At 33.6% G+C, this 17,340-nt stretch overlaps 1 protein-coding gene across 9 annotated transcripts in view; it reads right to left on the bottom strand.

Moving 5' to 3' along the window:
- LOC149570238 (ran-binding protein M homolog) overlaps window positions 1-17,340 on the bottom strand; it is a 249,221-nt gene that overhangs the window by 163,196 nt on the left and 68,685 nt on the right. For all 9 annotated transcript variants that reach the window (XM_089822867.1, XM_089822874.1, XM_089822871.1 and 6 more), the window contains exon 6: window positions 1,802-1,878. In XM_089822867.1, coding sequence (XP_089678993.1) covers window positions 1,802-1,878 — 77 coding nt within the window. The remainder of the gene's footprint in view (window positions 1-1,801; window positions 1,879-17,340) is intronic.

A 17,340-nucleotide genomic window follows, 5' to 3' on the forward strand; every position in this document is an offset into this window, starting at 1 on the left:
GAATAGTGATTAAGTTATGATGGCAGACCTCATCACAATAAGCAAGTACAAGTCTGAATATGTTACCAACATCAACATGCAGTAATTTTACTAACACCGCAATCTAGTGACTTGTAATACGAAGGTGCCTATTGGTTTTAGACAAAAGCTACAATTGAATGTGATTAAAGGACTAATTTCACATGTTACTGAGACTATATACAGTAGCAAATTAGTTTAATTACACAGGCAAGTTATTTATAGAGAATGACGACTTCACAAACAACAAAGGCACTTGATTAATATGTTTAGTCTGGCTGACTAATATAATGAACTATAAAAGGCACTGTGTACTGAGCCAAATATAGAAAACAATTAATAATTCAGGAGAGGATCTTCTATGGAGTCAATCATCACTGCTTGGTGGATGATGCAATTTTTGTTGGGGCTACTTGGTAGTAAAATATGGTTATTGTTTGCACATGTGGAGAAAGTCAAAGATAGAAAAAGCAAAGTCCTCGTATAAGGATAAAGCAGAAGAAACAATTGCAGTAATGATAAGAAGCATGACGTTGCAGTTCGAGCTAATCTTTTGGAAGTCATTAAATTGTTCGTAAGGGAGTACATAGAAGAGAATGTAATAGCAGTATGCTGGTCAACTCTTCGAGTAAATAAACAAGTGATTCATTTTACAAAGATTGGCAAATTTATAAGGCATGCAGACTTTATAATACTTACCTAGCACTGTATTTATTAGAAGCAATTATAAGTAGTTTAACAGTGATGTAAATTAAAGAGCAAACATAGATTAATATACATTCCTTAAATGCAGTGACTACTAAGCACTTTGACTTAGGCAATAAAGAGTCTTTAAACAATGAACAATTAAAGGCAGTGATTAGTACAACGAAAGGTAAAAGGAACCAATTTACTTAGAAAACCAACAGCATAAAATAGTATTTGCTACACAGGGTGCAATTTAGGAAAGCAAAGCTATGTCCATTTCGAAGGACATCATCCTTCAAGAGAGATGCATCTCTCCATTCAAAAATAAGATGTAAAACAGAATGATAATTGTGTGGAGAAAAGTGTAGAGTAAGAGTATGTGAAAAGAAGTGTGGGGAGTAAAAAATATGTTTATGAAAAGAAGTGTGGGGAGTTAAAAATATGTTCTAACATCATATGAAAGATCAAAAACACCTATAAATATTTATGTATTAAAGATCAAATATACTTTAGCTCAAAACACCTTTTGAACTCTTTTGTTTGATATCAGCTTAAGTATTTGAGAAAAGTAGCATGAAAATAATTAGTTTGTGTCTTTAAATTTGTCTTAGAGGAAAGTGCATAGAAAAGAATGTGATTCCCTAAAAAATTCTGTTAATATAATGTTTCTTATTAAATTGCTCACATATGCAAGTTCACCAAAAAGCACTACAGTTTGCTCAACCAACAACACATCAGCAAAAGAGTCAAAAAAAAAAAAAATTTAAAGAAGAACATACTTGCAATAACCTTCTAATTAGACATATTTTCTAATAGATGTAGTGATAGGTTCTTAGTGGAGTGATTTAAACAAAATCTACCTTATTTAAGAAGAAGTCATACACAGATTTTGCTTAGATTTCAAACAAAACAGAAGCTAAGAATGGCAAAGCAATCGACAAACGAACACATTCATTGAATAAAGGACTAATTAAGAACAAACACTCAAATAGTATTGCATACAAGATTCAAAATTCTTCATTTTTTAATATTTCTATAGCATTTACAGAATTCTTATTTTCAAAGAAGAAACATAAAAGAAACTCCAAAACCATACCTGTGACTAATACTAAGAGGCAATGATACATTTTCTATTGTAGACTGGAGCTTGTCTCTTTCCTCTTGCACTAATTGCTGCAAAAAATGTTTTAAAATTTGCAAAGAAAGCATCAAACAATTGCCATTTGCAACCAATAGGCCTCTGAAAACAACAAAGTCCCAAGAGATGTGATACATAGTTCTTCTAGATTACATGCATTTCAATATTTGCAAATAAACTATCTTGATCCAAAAACATGGAACTTTAAACAAATACATATAAAAGTGCTGCAACATGCTAAAAAGAAAATGAAACATAAGACAAAGAAACAATATTCCTCCAATATTTATTATTGTACTCACATTTATATTTGCTTTGCAATGTTCTTTATCCATAGCATGCTCCACCTAAATTCTTGTTTCACAGTGTCTCTGTTTTCTGTCCATGGGTTCAAGTATATAGCCTTATTTTCTTTTTCTCAACTAACAACAAACTCTTTGTTATTTGCATTGATAAAATTGATGCCACACCTTATACTTTGAGCATCCAACATCATCATGGTCATTGGGTTCCCATCCTCTACACAATGGTCCCACATTAGTCTTAATTATTGGACAATCCCTTACAAAGCGAACCCATTCATTGCACTCTCGACATAGTATGATAGGCATACCTCTAGAGTCATATTACATTCAAATCCTACCTTCACTACTATTGAATTTAGGATTATTACCTCCTTGATCCAATAGTTCCAAAGAAATATGCTCTTGTTTCTTTGTTACTTTGGTGGTATGTTGGGCGGAGCAGGCCACTCGTCTTTCATAAAGGGTACTTGTAAGATATTGCTTAACTAGGCATTCTTTAGTCAAATGGCCTATCACCTAAGTTGCCGAATCGGGAATGGCAACGGGTATAGGTACGTGGGTAAGAAACACTGGTATGGCAGATATTTTCATAGTGGGTTGGGTACATTTTCGGTATGTTCAAACAAATATATGTATCTGTGTGTGTGCACCTGTCTGTATACAGATTAAAAATAGAATTAAGTCTAGAATGTCATATACCTATACATATGCTAAACAAAACCATTAAAAAGTTCAAATTTTGAAACACGTCATTCTAACTTAAGTTCAGGTTTATGTATTAAAAGATCAATAGAATCGCGTGATAGATAAGTTCAGACTTTGCTAATCAGCAATCTGCAGTCGAGGTCTTATAAATTTTAAATATCTAACATATTAAACTAGAATGACTAAACATTTCAGCATTTAAGAACACAAATACAATGTGTCCCCACAGGAGATTCATTTCATAATCAGATTAGATTTGTTTCAGAATCAGATTCCAGTAATTATTTTACCCAGAAATGCCCGGAAAAGTCCCACGATTCAGCAACTTTGCCTATCACCTACCCAATATTACATAATCATTTTTTTGGGTAGTTTTTGGTGTGTCTCTCTGCTCTACAATTTGGGCATCAACAATCTTTAGGCCCTTTCTTGGACTACCGTTTGCCTTCAATTCCTTCATAAAGCATATCACTTTGCAAGGTTATGTTTGGACACAAATAAGTGCCTATAATTAGGAGAGACTTGTGAGAAATTTTCAGTAGCAAAGATATAATGACAAAGCATATTTGTGGTCACTTCCAACCATCCTTAAAGGTGGGGCAACTGATTGGTACTTAAAAATTTATCTAGACAATCAAAATATGTGGGATAAGTTATGGAAGGCTTTTGAAGATAATTTAAATTGGATGGAGATGTATTGAAACCGTTGCAGAAATCTACAACATTGGCAAGGAAACATGAAAATGTAAGAGCTTACAATCAGAAAATCAAGGAATTGTTAAGTATAATTGGAAATGAAACAATGCGTGGGTTGAACTAGAGAGTTCAACTTTCCTTCTTATGTTCTTCTTTCTCCACTTAAACCCTTTTCCCTAGTCTTTTTAGCTCAACTCTCTCTTATTCTATCAACAAATCTACACTGCCTTGAAGATTTCTCCCATATGCTTTCCTCTTTATATCTATGGAGGAGTGCTCAAACTATATCACCCAACAAAGACCATCATTCCAGAAAAGTGGTTCTATCAATCCCTCATATCAAACTTGGTATACAAGATCACATAGGCTTCTTTCAGCCGGGGATGATGCCTAGCCATCTCAACCCACTCTTCCTTCACATGATGTTTCGTAGCCAGTTGAAAATTCTAATGTCTTCACTCCCAATTATGATTCCAACTTAAATTCTCATTTCCACTTCAGCTTCGACTTCAAAATAATGAATCTCAAAACGTGATTACTTGTAATGAATCTAAGTTTCACCAATTAATTCTATCATCTGTTAGCCACAATTGATGATGTCACTAAGAATGCTATGAATGTACGTGAAAGAGTCATATCAATTGTTACGTTGTCATTGATGTCAAAGCCCTAGTTGATTAGACATTGTGCTAATTCAATAGAGTAACATATCATTTGATTGATGAAGAGGCTTTGAAGAAAGTATGATGATGACAGAGTTGATAAGTATGGTATCCAATAGGCACTTGAATGAGTTGGACAGTGATAATGTAATAATGGTTTGATTGTTTTACAACCATATAATCATATAATGTAATGATGAAGTCAATGTAACGACTAGTGACATAAGTAAGTTTGGCAAACTTGAAGAAATTGATGATGGTGAAACTGTTAAGTTAGGTAATGATGCTCCATGTCTAGTGAAAGGTAGAGGACCATTAATGTTGAATGATAAAATCAGATGTGATGATGCTTACTAGGTACAAGGACTGAAATATAATGTTTTGAGTGTTACCCATTTGAACAATTTAGGTCACAAGCTCAAATTTTAGAACAGAAAAGTCAATATCTTTAATGATGAAGAAATTTTGATTGGAATTGGAATGCAAACAAGAGATAATCTATTTTATCTTGATCCTACTATTGAGAAATATTTGTTTGCTAAAGTTGAGGATGTATGGTTGTGGCATAAGAGGTTGTGTCATGTAAACTTTGATAATATGGTGAAGGTTAGTGGAAAGAAATGAGTTAGAGGCTTATCGAATCTGCATAAACCTAAGAATGCTATGTGCAGAGAGCATCAACTCAGTAAGATGACAAAGTCAAATTTTTCAAGCAAGTCACACACTTCTAATGATATTTTGGAATTAGTGCGTAATGATCTGTGTGGACCAATAAGAGTGGAAAGTTACTATGGTAACAGATACTTCATATTATTTGTTGATAATTACACTAGGATGATGATTATTATGTTCATGAAGGTAAAATCACATTCTTTTGATGTGTTCAAATGGTATATAAGGCTAGAGTTCAGAGAGAAACTAGTAAACAATTGAAATGTTTAAGATCTAATAGAGGTAGTGAGTTTATGTCTATTGAATTCACTAACTTTTGCATTGAGAATGGTATCAAAGACAGTTATTTGTACCAAGGACACCACAACAAAATGGAATTGTTAAGAGCGGAAATAGATCAATTGTGGATTGTGCAACGACATTGCTGATTGAAAAAGATATTGCACAAATGTTTTGGAGAGAGTCCATAAGCACTGCACTCTATACTCTCAAACGAGTTCAATTGAAAAAAGGAACAAACAAGACACCCTATGAACTCCGGCATGGTCATACACCTAATGTGAGTTATTTCAAGATATTTGGAAGTAGGTGTTATATTCATACGGATGCAAGGAATGGTAAACTTGATTCAAAAGGAAATGAAGGTGTTTTCCTTGGCCACTCATCTAAGAGCATAGCATATAAATGTTTGAACAAAGTTGCTAACATAATGATTGAAAGTGCAAATGTAAGGATTAATGAATTCGCAGATAAGAATGATGTGGAGAGCAAGAAGGAACCTGAAGATTACAATAGATTTGCATATGTGTGTGGAGATGTACGTGATACACTACCCGAGTTATAGCAAAGAGCTATGACAAGAAATAAATTGAAGAACAATACATGTTTGATTGTTGATTTTGAACCTAGAATTGTTAAGGCTGCACTAGATAATGAGGATTGGGTAAATGCTATGAATGAAGAAATTAATTAGATATTAAAGAACAAGACATAGACATTAGTACCAAGACCTGCAGACAAGAATGCGATAGGAACAAATGGATTTTCAGAAACAAGCTGAATAAAAATGGAGAAGTGGTGAGAAACAAAGCAAAACTAGTTTGCAAAGGTTATGCCCAAGAAGGAATTAACTATGGTGAGACTTTTGCACCTGTGGCAAGATTGGAAGGAGTAAGAACATTGTTGGCCTATGCTACTTACAAGAAGTTCATAGTATATTAAATGGATGTCAAATCTGCATTTTTGAATGGAGTACTTGAAGAAGAAGTCTACATAGAACAACCAAAAGGATTTGTCGAACCTAATCAGAAGAACCTGGCTTGCAAGTTGAACAAAGCACAATATGGACTGAAGCAAGCACCGAGAGCATAGTATGAAAGGTTACATTCTTATTTGATTAAAACTGGATTTTCTAGAACAAGTGAAAACAGTAATCTCTATTTGAAGAGTGAATTTGATAACATGGTGTTGATTGGTGAAATTTTTGTAGATGACATTATATTTGGTGCAAATGACTTACTATGTACATCATTTTTTGATCAAATGAGTAAAGAATTTGAGATTTTACTGTGTAGTGAGATAAAAAATTTCATTGGTTTACAAGTTCATAAAACAAAGAATGGAATATATGTCACTCAATCTAAGTATGTAAAGGAAATCTTGAAAACATTTGGACTGGATGAGTCAAGACCAGTCGGTACACCTATGGTGACTAGAGTAAAATTGTCAAAAGAAGACACTACTGCCGATGTAAATGAGGCCCAATACAAATCAATGATTGGTAAATTGCAATATGGTGTGCATACTAAGCAAGATATTGCACATGTTGTTGGTATTGTTGCAAGGTTTTCATCTAATCCAAAGGAAACACACATGACTGTTGTCAAGAGGATATTCAAATATCTTAAAGGGACTGAAGATTTTGGAATATGGTACAAACAAGATGGTGACTTTAGTCTTAAAGCCTATACTGATGTTGATTGGGTTCGTAATGTTGACGATAGGAAAAGCACAAGTAGTGGAGTTATCGTTTTAAGAGAAAGATTGATAACATGGTTGAGCAAGAAACAAAGTTGCATCTCACAATCTACTGTTGAAGCTGAGTATGTTGTTGCAATCGATTGTTCAAATATTGTTTGGATTAAGCAACTGTTGGAAGGAATGTAACAAGAGATAATCGAGCCTATTACTATTTATTGTGATAACACTAGTGCAATAAATGTATCAAAGAATCCGGTGATGCATGCAAAGACACAACATATATCGATCAAGTATCAGTACTTGAAAGAGCAAGCGCAAGATAAACAAGTTATGCATAAATATGTTAAGTCTGAGGATCAAATTGCAGACATATTTACTAACCCGTTGACTAAGGATGCTTTTATGTATCTAAGAGGTAAACTAGGGATCCTTCCCCTATCCTAAATTCATTTAGTGAAGATGCATGTTGCATCAATTCATGGATGAACAAAAATATCTTTTGTGGAGTTGATACAAGAGTTCACACTTTAGGAGCAGTTTTGAAGTTGTGAAAATAACTATAATGAAACTGATGACAACATTACATGCAAGGTACAAGGTATAACTACAAGGTTTTATAAGTTTCAGATTGGAACTTATATTTACCTTTAACATTGTTGTCAAGGGGTGAGAGAATCTATAAAGAGAATATGATGGAGAGTACAATCAAAGTGGAAAAGTATAACCAAAAGAGGAGAGAATAGAAAAATGTTGATCATGTCAGATGATTGAAGATACAGAAGATTGAAGATGCTACTGAATAGAAAGAGAACATATCCTATGGGGGAGTAACATTAACAATTGGGATAAATGTTGTAGAATCAGACTGAATACACCTGATGATGAAATTTGTTGCAGAGAACCTAGAGCTGAAAAGCTGGTTTTGTTGACAATGCATACATTTGATTATCTTGTGTAATGTTTTGTAATGTAACATCATTTGTTTATGTGTTTCCATGAATGCCAAAGGGGGACATTGATAGCCCCAACTGATGACATAACTAAGAATGCTATGGATGTATGTGAAAGAGTCACATCAGTTGCTATGTTCTCACTGATGTCAAAGTCTTAGTTGGCTAGACATTATGCTAATTCAGTAGAGTGTCATACCATTTGATTGATGAAGAAGATTTGAAGAAAGTATGGTATTCAATGAGCACTTAAATGAGTTGGACGATGACAATGTAATAATTGTTTGATTATTTTACAGGATGGTTTGATTGTTTTACAATCATGTAATGTAACGATTAAGTCTATGTATTCGCTGAGCTATACAAATTAAACTGAGTGACAAGGTGAAAGGAGTACAGTATTGACCAAGCGCATGGAAAAGAAATGTTGAAGTTTAGTATTAACCGAGTAAATCATGTGTTAATTGAGTGATGTATTGCGCGAGTGAAAAGTAATGTTCACTGAGTATGAGCTAGAAGAATATGTTAAGAAAGATGCAATCTGAGGCAGACTTATGGTGAAAATAAATAATGTTTGAGAAGTTCAAAAGTACAAGTCAAAGTTAGTTGCCAGATCAATGACTAGAAAAATATAATGAAGATCTGATGATGGAGACTTAAGCAAGATAAGGATAAGCACAAAATTCAATGAAAGTTCTATTTTCTAAGCAACTATGTACATTGAATCTGATATCTACGGATGTGGTTAAGCGGCAAAATCTAGAAGAATCTGGAAGCAATGAATTTACTATTTAAGGAGATGTTGGAGCAAGTTTTCATTGCTGGTTGAATGTTGAATTGATGAGAATTATTGACAAAGAAGAGAAAGAAAGAAGCAAGGTGAACCAAGCCGAGAAGAAGGAAGATCAAGCAAAGTTAGAGAAAAGTGAAAGTATGAAGAAGTGAATCAGCCAAGTAGAGAACAAAGAAGGAAGAAGGCAGAGCAAAACAGAGATCTGACCAAGCAAGCTAGTGTTAAATCTTACAGATCATTTGACTATTACTTTCTTACCGTTGTAACAAAAAAATCTCTTAACCGAGTGAACCTAACAAGTCTATGAAATCCTATATGGTAACATCGATCAATGATGTTTGTAAGCCCTTTAGAGCAGGTCACTATTTAGATAGGATCAAGGAGTGATAAGGTCTAGATGATCTTTATGTTAAAACCCTCTAACCAAGTCAAACTAAAAATGTGCATGTAAACCTTTGACAAGGTTGGCTCATGTAAACATTATTTGCGTTGTCAGTCCCAAGTGGTTTTTCCTTTCACAAGGTTTCCACGTTAAATCATGGTGTCAATGTGCGAATGTTTTTATGTTGCAAGTTGATTTTTATAATACTTACTTAATATAGCAACTCGGCAAATGCTAAACACCAATAAAGAAAAAGCTAAGTTATATTTTAGACACTTGGTAATAATAGAAACAGTGAGATAACAATTTGAAATAAATTGATTACAAGATTTAATTATGAAGTTGAATGAGATCACCAAGTTGTTGCTTTTGATGTTTATGAAGTTGAATTGAACTGATGTGTTTGAAAGGCATGTAGGATAAATAGACATAACTGATTCACCCCCCACCCACCCGCCCTGCCACCCCCTCAGTTATCCAACATCATTTCACTTCACAATCCACACCCTTCTCATCTCTGATCTACTCTAACCTCTGTTATTGATTATTTCATTCTTTCATATAGTTGTCAATAGATATTGATTGACAACAATTCTTTATGATTCTAACTAAACTGCATTATACATATTGGCACCAAATGTTTACTACCAAAGTAAAAATAACTATTGCAATTTAAACAAACTGTGCCATGTATACAAAAGAATTACAGATGAAAATCAACAAATACCTTATTGCTAGGTGATTCTTGTATGATCCAAATGTAGGGCAAAGAGAATCATGTAGCAGATCAAACTGCCTTCCAACTTACAAGCAACTCCTTTCAACTAATTACTAACATCTATCCACAAGTAGATAAGTACAAAAACATGGTCAGACACAACAAGATCAAAATGCCATATTAATTCAATTTATATGATTCTCTAATTGCCACAGAAAAGTAAAGTTGGTATTGTTTGATCAAGTTGGAGGTCAAACAATGTTCTGTGAAACCATGCTGCCTCAACCAATACTAGCAATCGCCTTGTATTTTACTTTTGTGAAATATTAAAACAATTGTATGTTGCAGCTTAATATACAAAGAAAATACTACAAGTCATGAGTAAGCATTACTGACTGCAAATTTCTAAGCATTAACTTGTCCATCCCAATCAAAATCAGTATATCTAAAGAGTATGAAATCTGTAGATGGTATAGATTGCAAATGTCATGGGTACCTTTGAGATTGTAATAACCCTAACCGGTTATAACTTTGTCAAACACCAAATTCTTCTCTAATTCAGTTGTTTGACATTTCATCAAGCACTTTTCAAGTAAGCTCTGATACCACTGTAATAACCCCAACCAATTATAACTTTGTCAAACACCAAATTCTTCTCAAATTCAATTGTTTGACATTTCATCAAACACTTTGCAAGCAAGCTTTGATACCACTGTAATAACCCCAACCAGTTATAACTTCGTGAAACACCAAATCCTTCTTGAATTCAATTATTTGACATTTTGTCAAACACTTTGCAAGCAAGCTCTGATACCACTGTAATATCCCTTGTCAATTCGAACCTTAACTTGTTGATTTGTAGGTCAAGGAAAATTGTCAAACACTTCCAATACGATCTCTATGCTTCTTGTTTCTGAGTTTCAGACTTATTATGCTTGCTTGAAATGAGATCAAAGGGAATCTAAAAGCCCGTAAAAGAGCTAAATGCATATGCAATTCTCTTTTGGCTTCTCAAATGCATATAGATGAATTCTAAATGAAAAATGTGAACTAACAGCCAACTGATATTTTGTCAAACACATGGCATGCATACTATTATGTCAAACAACGAAGATATAAATATGCACATTACATCAAATATATAGACCTGTTGCTTATCACTGCTTTAGTGAGATATTTTCTAATTCAATGCTTAACATAATATTCCAAGGCTCTTGGCTTTGCAACCCCAAAAAAAATGGGTAGAAATGATATTATAAATCTGATATAAAATGTGCATCTACAGGTACTTATGACAGCCACCTTTACAATGTCAAATGACCAATTTAAATGATGCAAATTGATTGTAGAACCTGATATACAAATCACCCAATGAAGATGATGAAATTAAAATCATAATCAAGCCAAGTGTTGTAGCGTAAGTACTATTCACAACACTGTTCATGGCACTGTAGCAGCCAGCAATAAATGTATTCTCCAATTTAAGCACAAATAGAACTCCAGAATGAAGCTCTCCTGAATGTCAAATTCAATGGATATTTCACCACCTCAAATGGTTGCAACACTGAAGAATTAATGCTCTCCAATGGCAAACTAAAATCCGTAACCCTTAGTTTATTCTCCCAAGTTTATATCAAATGCAATTGACAATAATTGGATGCCTAACAATGAAGCTCTCACCTCTATTTATTCTTTTCTTTCACCCTTCTAGAAGGAAATAAAATATTATTTAATTTCACTCTCTAGAAGCTTCCCACTTTCCAATGCAATAAATAGTTGTACTTCTAGAAAATGCACTCTCTAGAAGCTTCCCCATTTCCAATACAATAATTAGTTGTGCTTCTAGAAAATTAAATTAATTAAATATAAAGTCACCTTTAGATTTATTTAGTTATTGACTTTAATTTAATTTATTTCTCCACTTAGCCTTCAGAGAACAAAAAGCTAAGAACTCCATTGAGGGTCTAAAAGATGGGGGACATTACAAAGATAGTGAGCTATATCTTGCAACATGTAATTGTTCTTATTGTGGCACAAACAAGAATCAAGAAAGTACCTCATTACAAAACATACACCCACAAGAGTGGTGGTAAAATATCTCATTACAAAGCATACAGCCACTTGTGTATTTTAAATTCTAGGATCTCTACAAATATAATAATATTGCTGTTATAATTGATATGTTTTAAATGTAGATCCCAAACTCTTATAAATATAAGAGTAGGAGACATGTTGATGCACAGCAATCATAATAATGACAATAAAATAATATTTTCACTACATATAACTATCTGCAGATTACAAAGTGGATGGCTCTCTGGCAGCACTTCCTCTATTCACGCACTCTCTGTCAAACTATTATCTTTTCACCCTTATCGATTCTCTGTCTTGATCACATTATGAGATGATTTATTTAAAGATCATCTTTAACGGTTACAAACCGTTCTTCAACTACTCGAGTCCATTTTTGTTCCTTTTGGAATTTCGGGAGGTGCCTCTGCATCATACTGCCAAACTTCAAATGTTTCCATGTCACATGGAAACGAGGTGGAAGACAAGTATGTTATGGCGAGCAGCATAATGTTTCAAATGTTTCACCCTACAGATTGGAACCAATATGTTATGGCGAGCGGCATCAATTCAGTTATCATTGTGATACCATTATTTCCTTCATATAATTGGAGGACTCGGAAGAAGATCACAACAATTCAACGAGACTTAATTTTTTTGTCACTGGTAATATGATGCAGGAGCATCCGGCAATTAATAATATTTTTAGACTATATGTTGTTATTATGCATTGTAATGTGGCTTAAAAAGCCATTTCATGTCTTTGGGGGTTTCCTAAGTTAAAATCATAGTAGTCTAAATAATCTAGATATAATAAATAAAGGGTTTATAATATCATGTGGTTAGTAATTAACTGATTCGGTTTTGAGTATGTTGGAATAGGGGAAGTTGAAGGTTAGTTTTAGAAAATGGTTATCGGGTGTGGAAAAGTTATTTATCTCTGTAATGGGAAATTGAGAATAGAGAAAAGGGGGAAGGAAGTCCCGATAAAGAGATAGAAGGATGTAATGAAAAGAGAATAATGAAAATGGTGATGGGATTGTCTGGGAATTATTTATCTATTACAGTATTTGTTGTTTTGAATCGACATTGAAAAATCTATTTTGATCGATTCTTGATATCAAATTTTGTTGAAGTTGGATCAGTTTTTAATAGAATGTTTTATAGTTTCATTGGGCTCAATTAATCTTACCACCGTGCGCTCTACATCACATGTCTCTACGATTAATCATTATTAGTTAATATATATCACAAAATAACATATGACATATATATATATAATATATTATACATATATATATATATATATATATATATATATATATATATATATATATATATATATCAACATTGCATCTTAAGATTATATCAATCCGACTGTAGCTATAATCTTAACACTCCCTCTTAGCTAGGGAGGATTTCTTATGGAATACAATATGCTCTCAAGCATATGGAGATATATCATCTCAATGTGATTTACGGATATCAACAAAATTCCATCAACTCAGAATTATATTAACATCTATTACATATGGAATTTGCTTCAATTTACTATGAGGCTGAATTTCTCAACACTCCCTCTTTAACAAAGAGAGATTTAAAGCAATTTGATTACAAGATTTGAACACCACCTTAAGTGTGGTCTATGATAAATTTAAGTTATGGTGTCCCACTAGATCTGGCTCTAAGAACCATAACAACTTTCATGGTGTCCGGCAAAATCCGGCCCGAAGAACAATGATAAGTTGGTTATCAAGGTTTCCAACAAAATCTGGCCTCGAGAACCATGATAACTCTTGCTCCAACACATTTTGGTGTTAGGAGATAGGTCTACTATTGATAAGATCATCACCTTTCAATACTTAACTTCTATTCGTTATCATAACTTCCAGCACTCCAGAACAATAACATAATGTAGTCTATCATAATAACAAGTCCAGCTATTGATAAAATCGTCACTTTTCAATAGCTCCCCTCTAAATATATACATCAATGAAAAATCATTGCCTTTCATGACATAATCACAACAGCATCATGTAGTAACCCACATGATATCCACCATGAACCAAGTCAGAGGGTGGACCCACCATAGCTACTACTAGAGGGTGGAACATGGGTTTTCACCTCAGACTTCTCTCTCATAGATGAGAGCACATTACAAAGAATTTCTCTTAGAACTTCTCCTCATAGAGAAGATATCATCCACAAAGGATTGCATCTCAAAATTTCTCCCTCTGAACATCGATCCTGGGAAGTCAGGTCCTCTAGTTACTTCCTCAGAAACTCTCTTCCCCAAGGATTCTTGTCAGACTCACTCTGAATCTAATATCTAATTTCCTAATGATACGTCATCACTTCCTCATGATATACATAGGAGTGGGCCCATCAAAAATCATGCAGTCACCCACATGTATTTCTAGATTCCCTTTGAGCATCAATCTTCTAAGCTCCTGTGTTGCCTTAGAAGGATCATACTCCCTCTTCATGTAGAAGGATCTCATAATTTCAATCATCAAAGATGTTTTCTTCAAGAGCCCCACTTCATCCATCTTGATCATCAAGGTTTTTGGAGCTACTATCATTAGATTGAGTCTACACAATATTTGGTAGCATGTGCAAAGTACCAACCTTCTTTTAAGTAAGAACATCCTCAAAAAAAAAGGAAAAGATCAATGCAAATTACCCTTATAGTATGTATAGAATTACAAATAAGAGAGAGACTACAAAGAGTAGATAAATGTAAAAGATAAAAATACTTATCTGCACATGATGATTCAGAAATTGTCTTTTTAGATTATTTGAGAATGGAAGATCTGCCCTCTAAATAAAGTTCGAGTGGGAATAGGACATTGACTATTATTCTCCCCACAATGTAAAATTTCCACTCATTCTTATATTGTTGAAAAATTTTGTATCAAATGTGACAACTCCTTTTTAAGTTTCAACTTGCTCTTCATCCATAGAAGGTCCAAACTTTCATTTAGTTTAATAGTAGAAGTGAACATGACCTTCCATTTTATCAAACTCGTTCACAATATGCCAATATCTTGATTAAGTATGACTGTGCCACATGAATGACTCTACAACTCATACGTCAAGTTTCATTCATCAAGGAGAGACTCATAGATGGTTCAAATGAGTTCTTAAAAATTCCATGAACATCTCAAAACAAATCAAATTTCCCTACAATAACTTTTGCAAATACAAGTGACATCATTTAGAAGTCATTACTTCCTCATGATGTACACAGGGGGTTAAGCCCATTAAAATCACATGGTTGCGATGCATGAATCACGGTCCTCTTGATAGTGGTAATTTATTGATCACTAGAGAAATCCATCTTGAACATTATTTACTCCCTCTTGATCAATAAGACCAAGATCACCAAAGGTTAGCTGGATCATATCCTCTATCTGCTCCCTCTCTTTCAAGGTTTCCCCTAATGAAATGTTAGGTTCCCTCTAAATCTCAATCTCCCTCTTATTGCAAAAACATACTCAAAGAAACAGATCAAGGCAAATAGCTCTTATAATAATAAAAATTTCTTTTTAATAATTATTTTCAATAATTATATTTTAATTATAAGAACATTGATTTCACAAGATATTAACTATTATTAACATATCTTTTATATTTGAAACATTCATTATATATATATATATATATATATATATATATATATATATATATATATATATATATATATATATATATATATATAATGAATGTTAATACTAACCATACCTTAATACCTACCTTTAATGTTGTCGATGATCCATACTACATGTGATATGATGAGGGTGGCATATTGATATGTTACAGGTCAAGGAAGTTCCATGCCACTTCTTTGATTATGGTCTTCACTGTCCTTTCTATATTATTTTCAATGAACCTTTGGGGATTTTGTATTCCACGTTGCCAAATTAGCTCTCTGATTACAAGTGTCTTGGTGATATGGTGTTTCAGAATCAATTAGATTTTATGTTCCTTTCTCTTTGATTGTTGAGTTTGCCAATTTGTATGCCATGATTTATGCTTTGATATTACACTTTCTAAGGGTGTGTGTATCTCCCATTCAATCTTCCTCCATGGAAAGGCATGACCCTTTCGGTTTATTATGTGGTGACGTGTCTATAAACTCGGGGTGGACCCAACTACTCTGTCTGCCCTGTTTGCATTCTATTTCTTTTCTTCTCACTGATCATGATGTATTTCATGCAAGGTAGTAATGGGTCCTACCAAGGCATCATCTCCTTAAATATAATAATATGATATTTTAACTATAAGTATATATAATTGGTAGGCAAGAGCCTACAACGCAATGGTAAATTGTGAGCCTTCTCTCGAACAGGTCTTGCATTCGAATCTACCCGTGCTTAATAAAATAATAATTAATAATAATACATAATAATTAATCTTGGCTTCGGCCTCTTACCAATAAAAAAAAAAAAAAAAGAGTATATATAATTGGTCATATTTATTCATTTGGTATGGAGATTATGTATCAAAGTTGAATTAGTATAAGCCCATACTCGACATTCGTAAGGCATACATATTTGGGGGATTGGGGTACTACAAACATCTATTTGTAATCCTTGTTTCCTAGAGTCAAGCAACGCTGACATTGTAAGTTTAATGCATCTGTAAGTATCGAGGTGGCCCCGACTTGTTTAATATATTTCAAATGTGATGTCCACATAGGATGCAATGGATGGGTTAGGGTTTTGATTATTCCTTGCAATACTCACTTGTACTGGTTTTACATAATCATGTCTTCGATTAAGGGGTCAAGTTGTTAAAGTGCGGCCCATTTAATATGCCATTTTATTTGTTTACACTCTCGGTAGTAAGGGTAGCATTATTGTTCCTTGTTGTTTGTGTGCAAAGCCCTATGTGGTGACGTGTTGTTATTGGGCATTTGTTTCAAATAATCATATCTCGTATTCAATGCCTCGACTTCCTTATATCTCTCGCATCAGTGGTATACTCGTGCCAAAGTTACACTATAATCCTTTCCTTTCCACACATTATCTCTCTATTACATGTCGGGGGTATTTAGTATATTGATTTGTGTGCCAATGCTTATAATTCATCCTCCTTTAATTTGATACTTTGCATCATTTGTTGCCATGTCAAACTTATAAACTGTAATGTTCCCGTTATAAAATAAATAATAATTTTATCTTTGTAACGGGCCGATTGATTTATTTTATCTCGGACCCATTTTATTTTTGTTTTTGAAGTTTGTGTCGCTGTCGGCTATCTTTGTACACCCTCGAAAAGGTTTCCCCGATGAGTATTTAAGCACAGCTTGTAGAAAGTCTGTAGGTATGCTTTGGATTATATTTCTCTGTACTATAGATTCCTGTTAGAGTTTGGAATTGTTCACCATTTTGAAAGTGAAAGATCTTCCCTATTTGGCTCATGCGGTTTCAGTAGGATTCAACCCTCACCCAATTCCGTCAGTGCTCAACTCGGTCTATATCTGGCAAAATTAAAGTGCTCTCATTATTTGCAAATACTTATCAACCTGTGAATGTTCTTTCTTACTGGTACAGGCATTG

The sequence above is a fragment of the Cupressus sempervirens genome, chromosome 3 (assembly GCF_028749045.1).
Source record: "Cupressus sempervirens isolate cs-2001-9-10 chromosome 3, ASM2874904v1, whole genome shotgun sequence".
NCBI classification, from domain to species: Eukaryota; Viridiplantae; Streptophyta; class Pinopsida; order Cupressales; family Cupressaceae; genus Cupressus; species Cupressus sempervirens.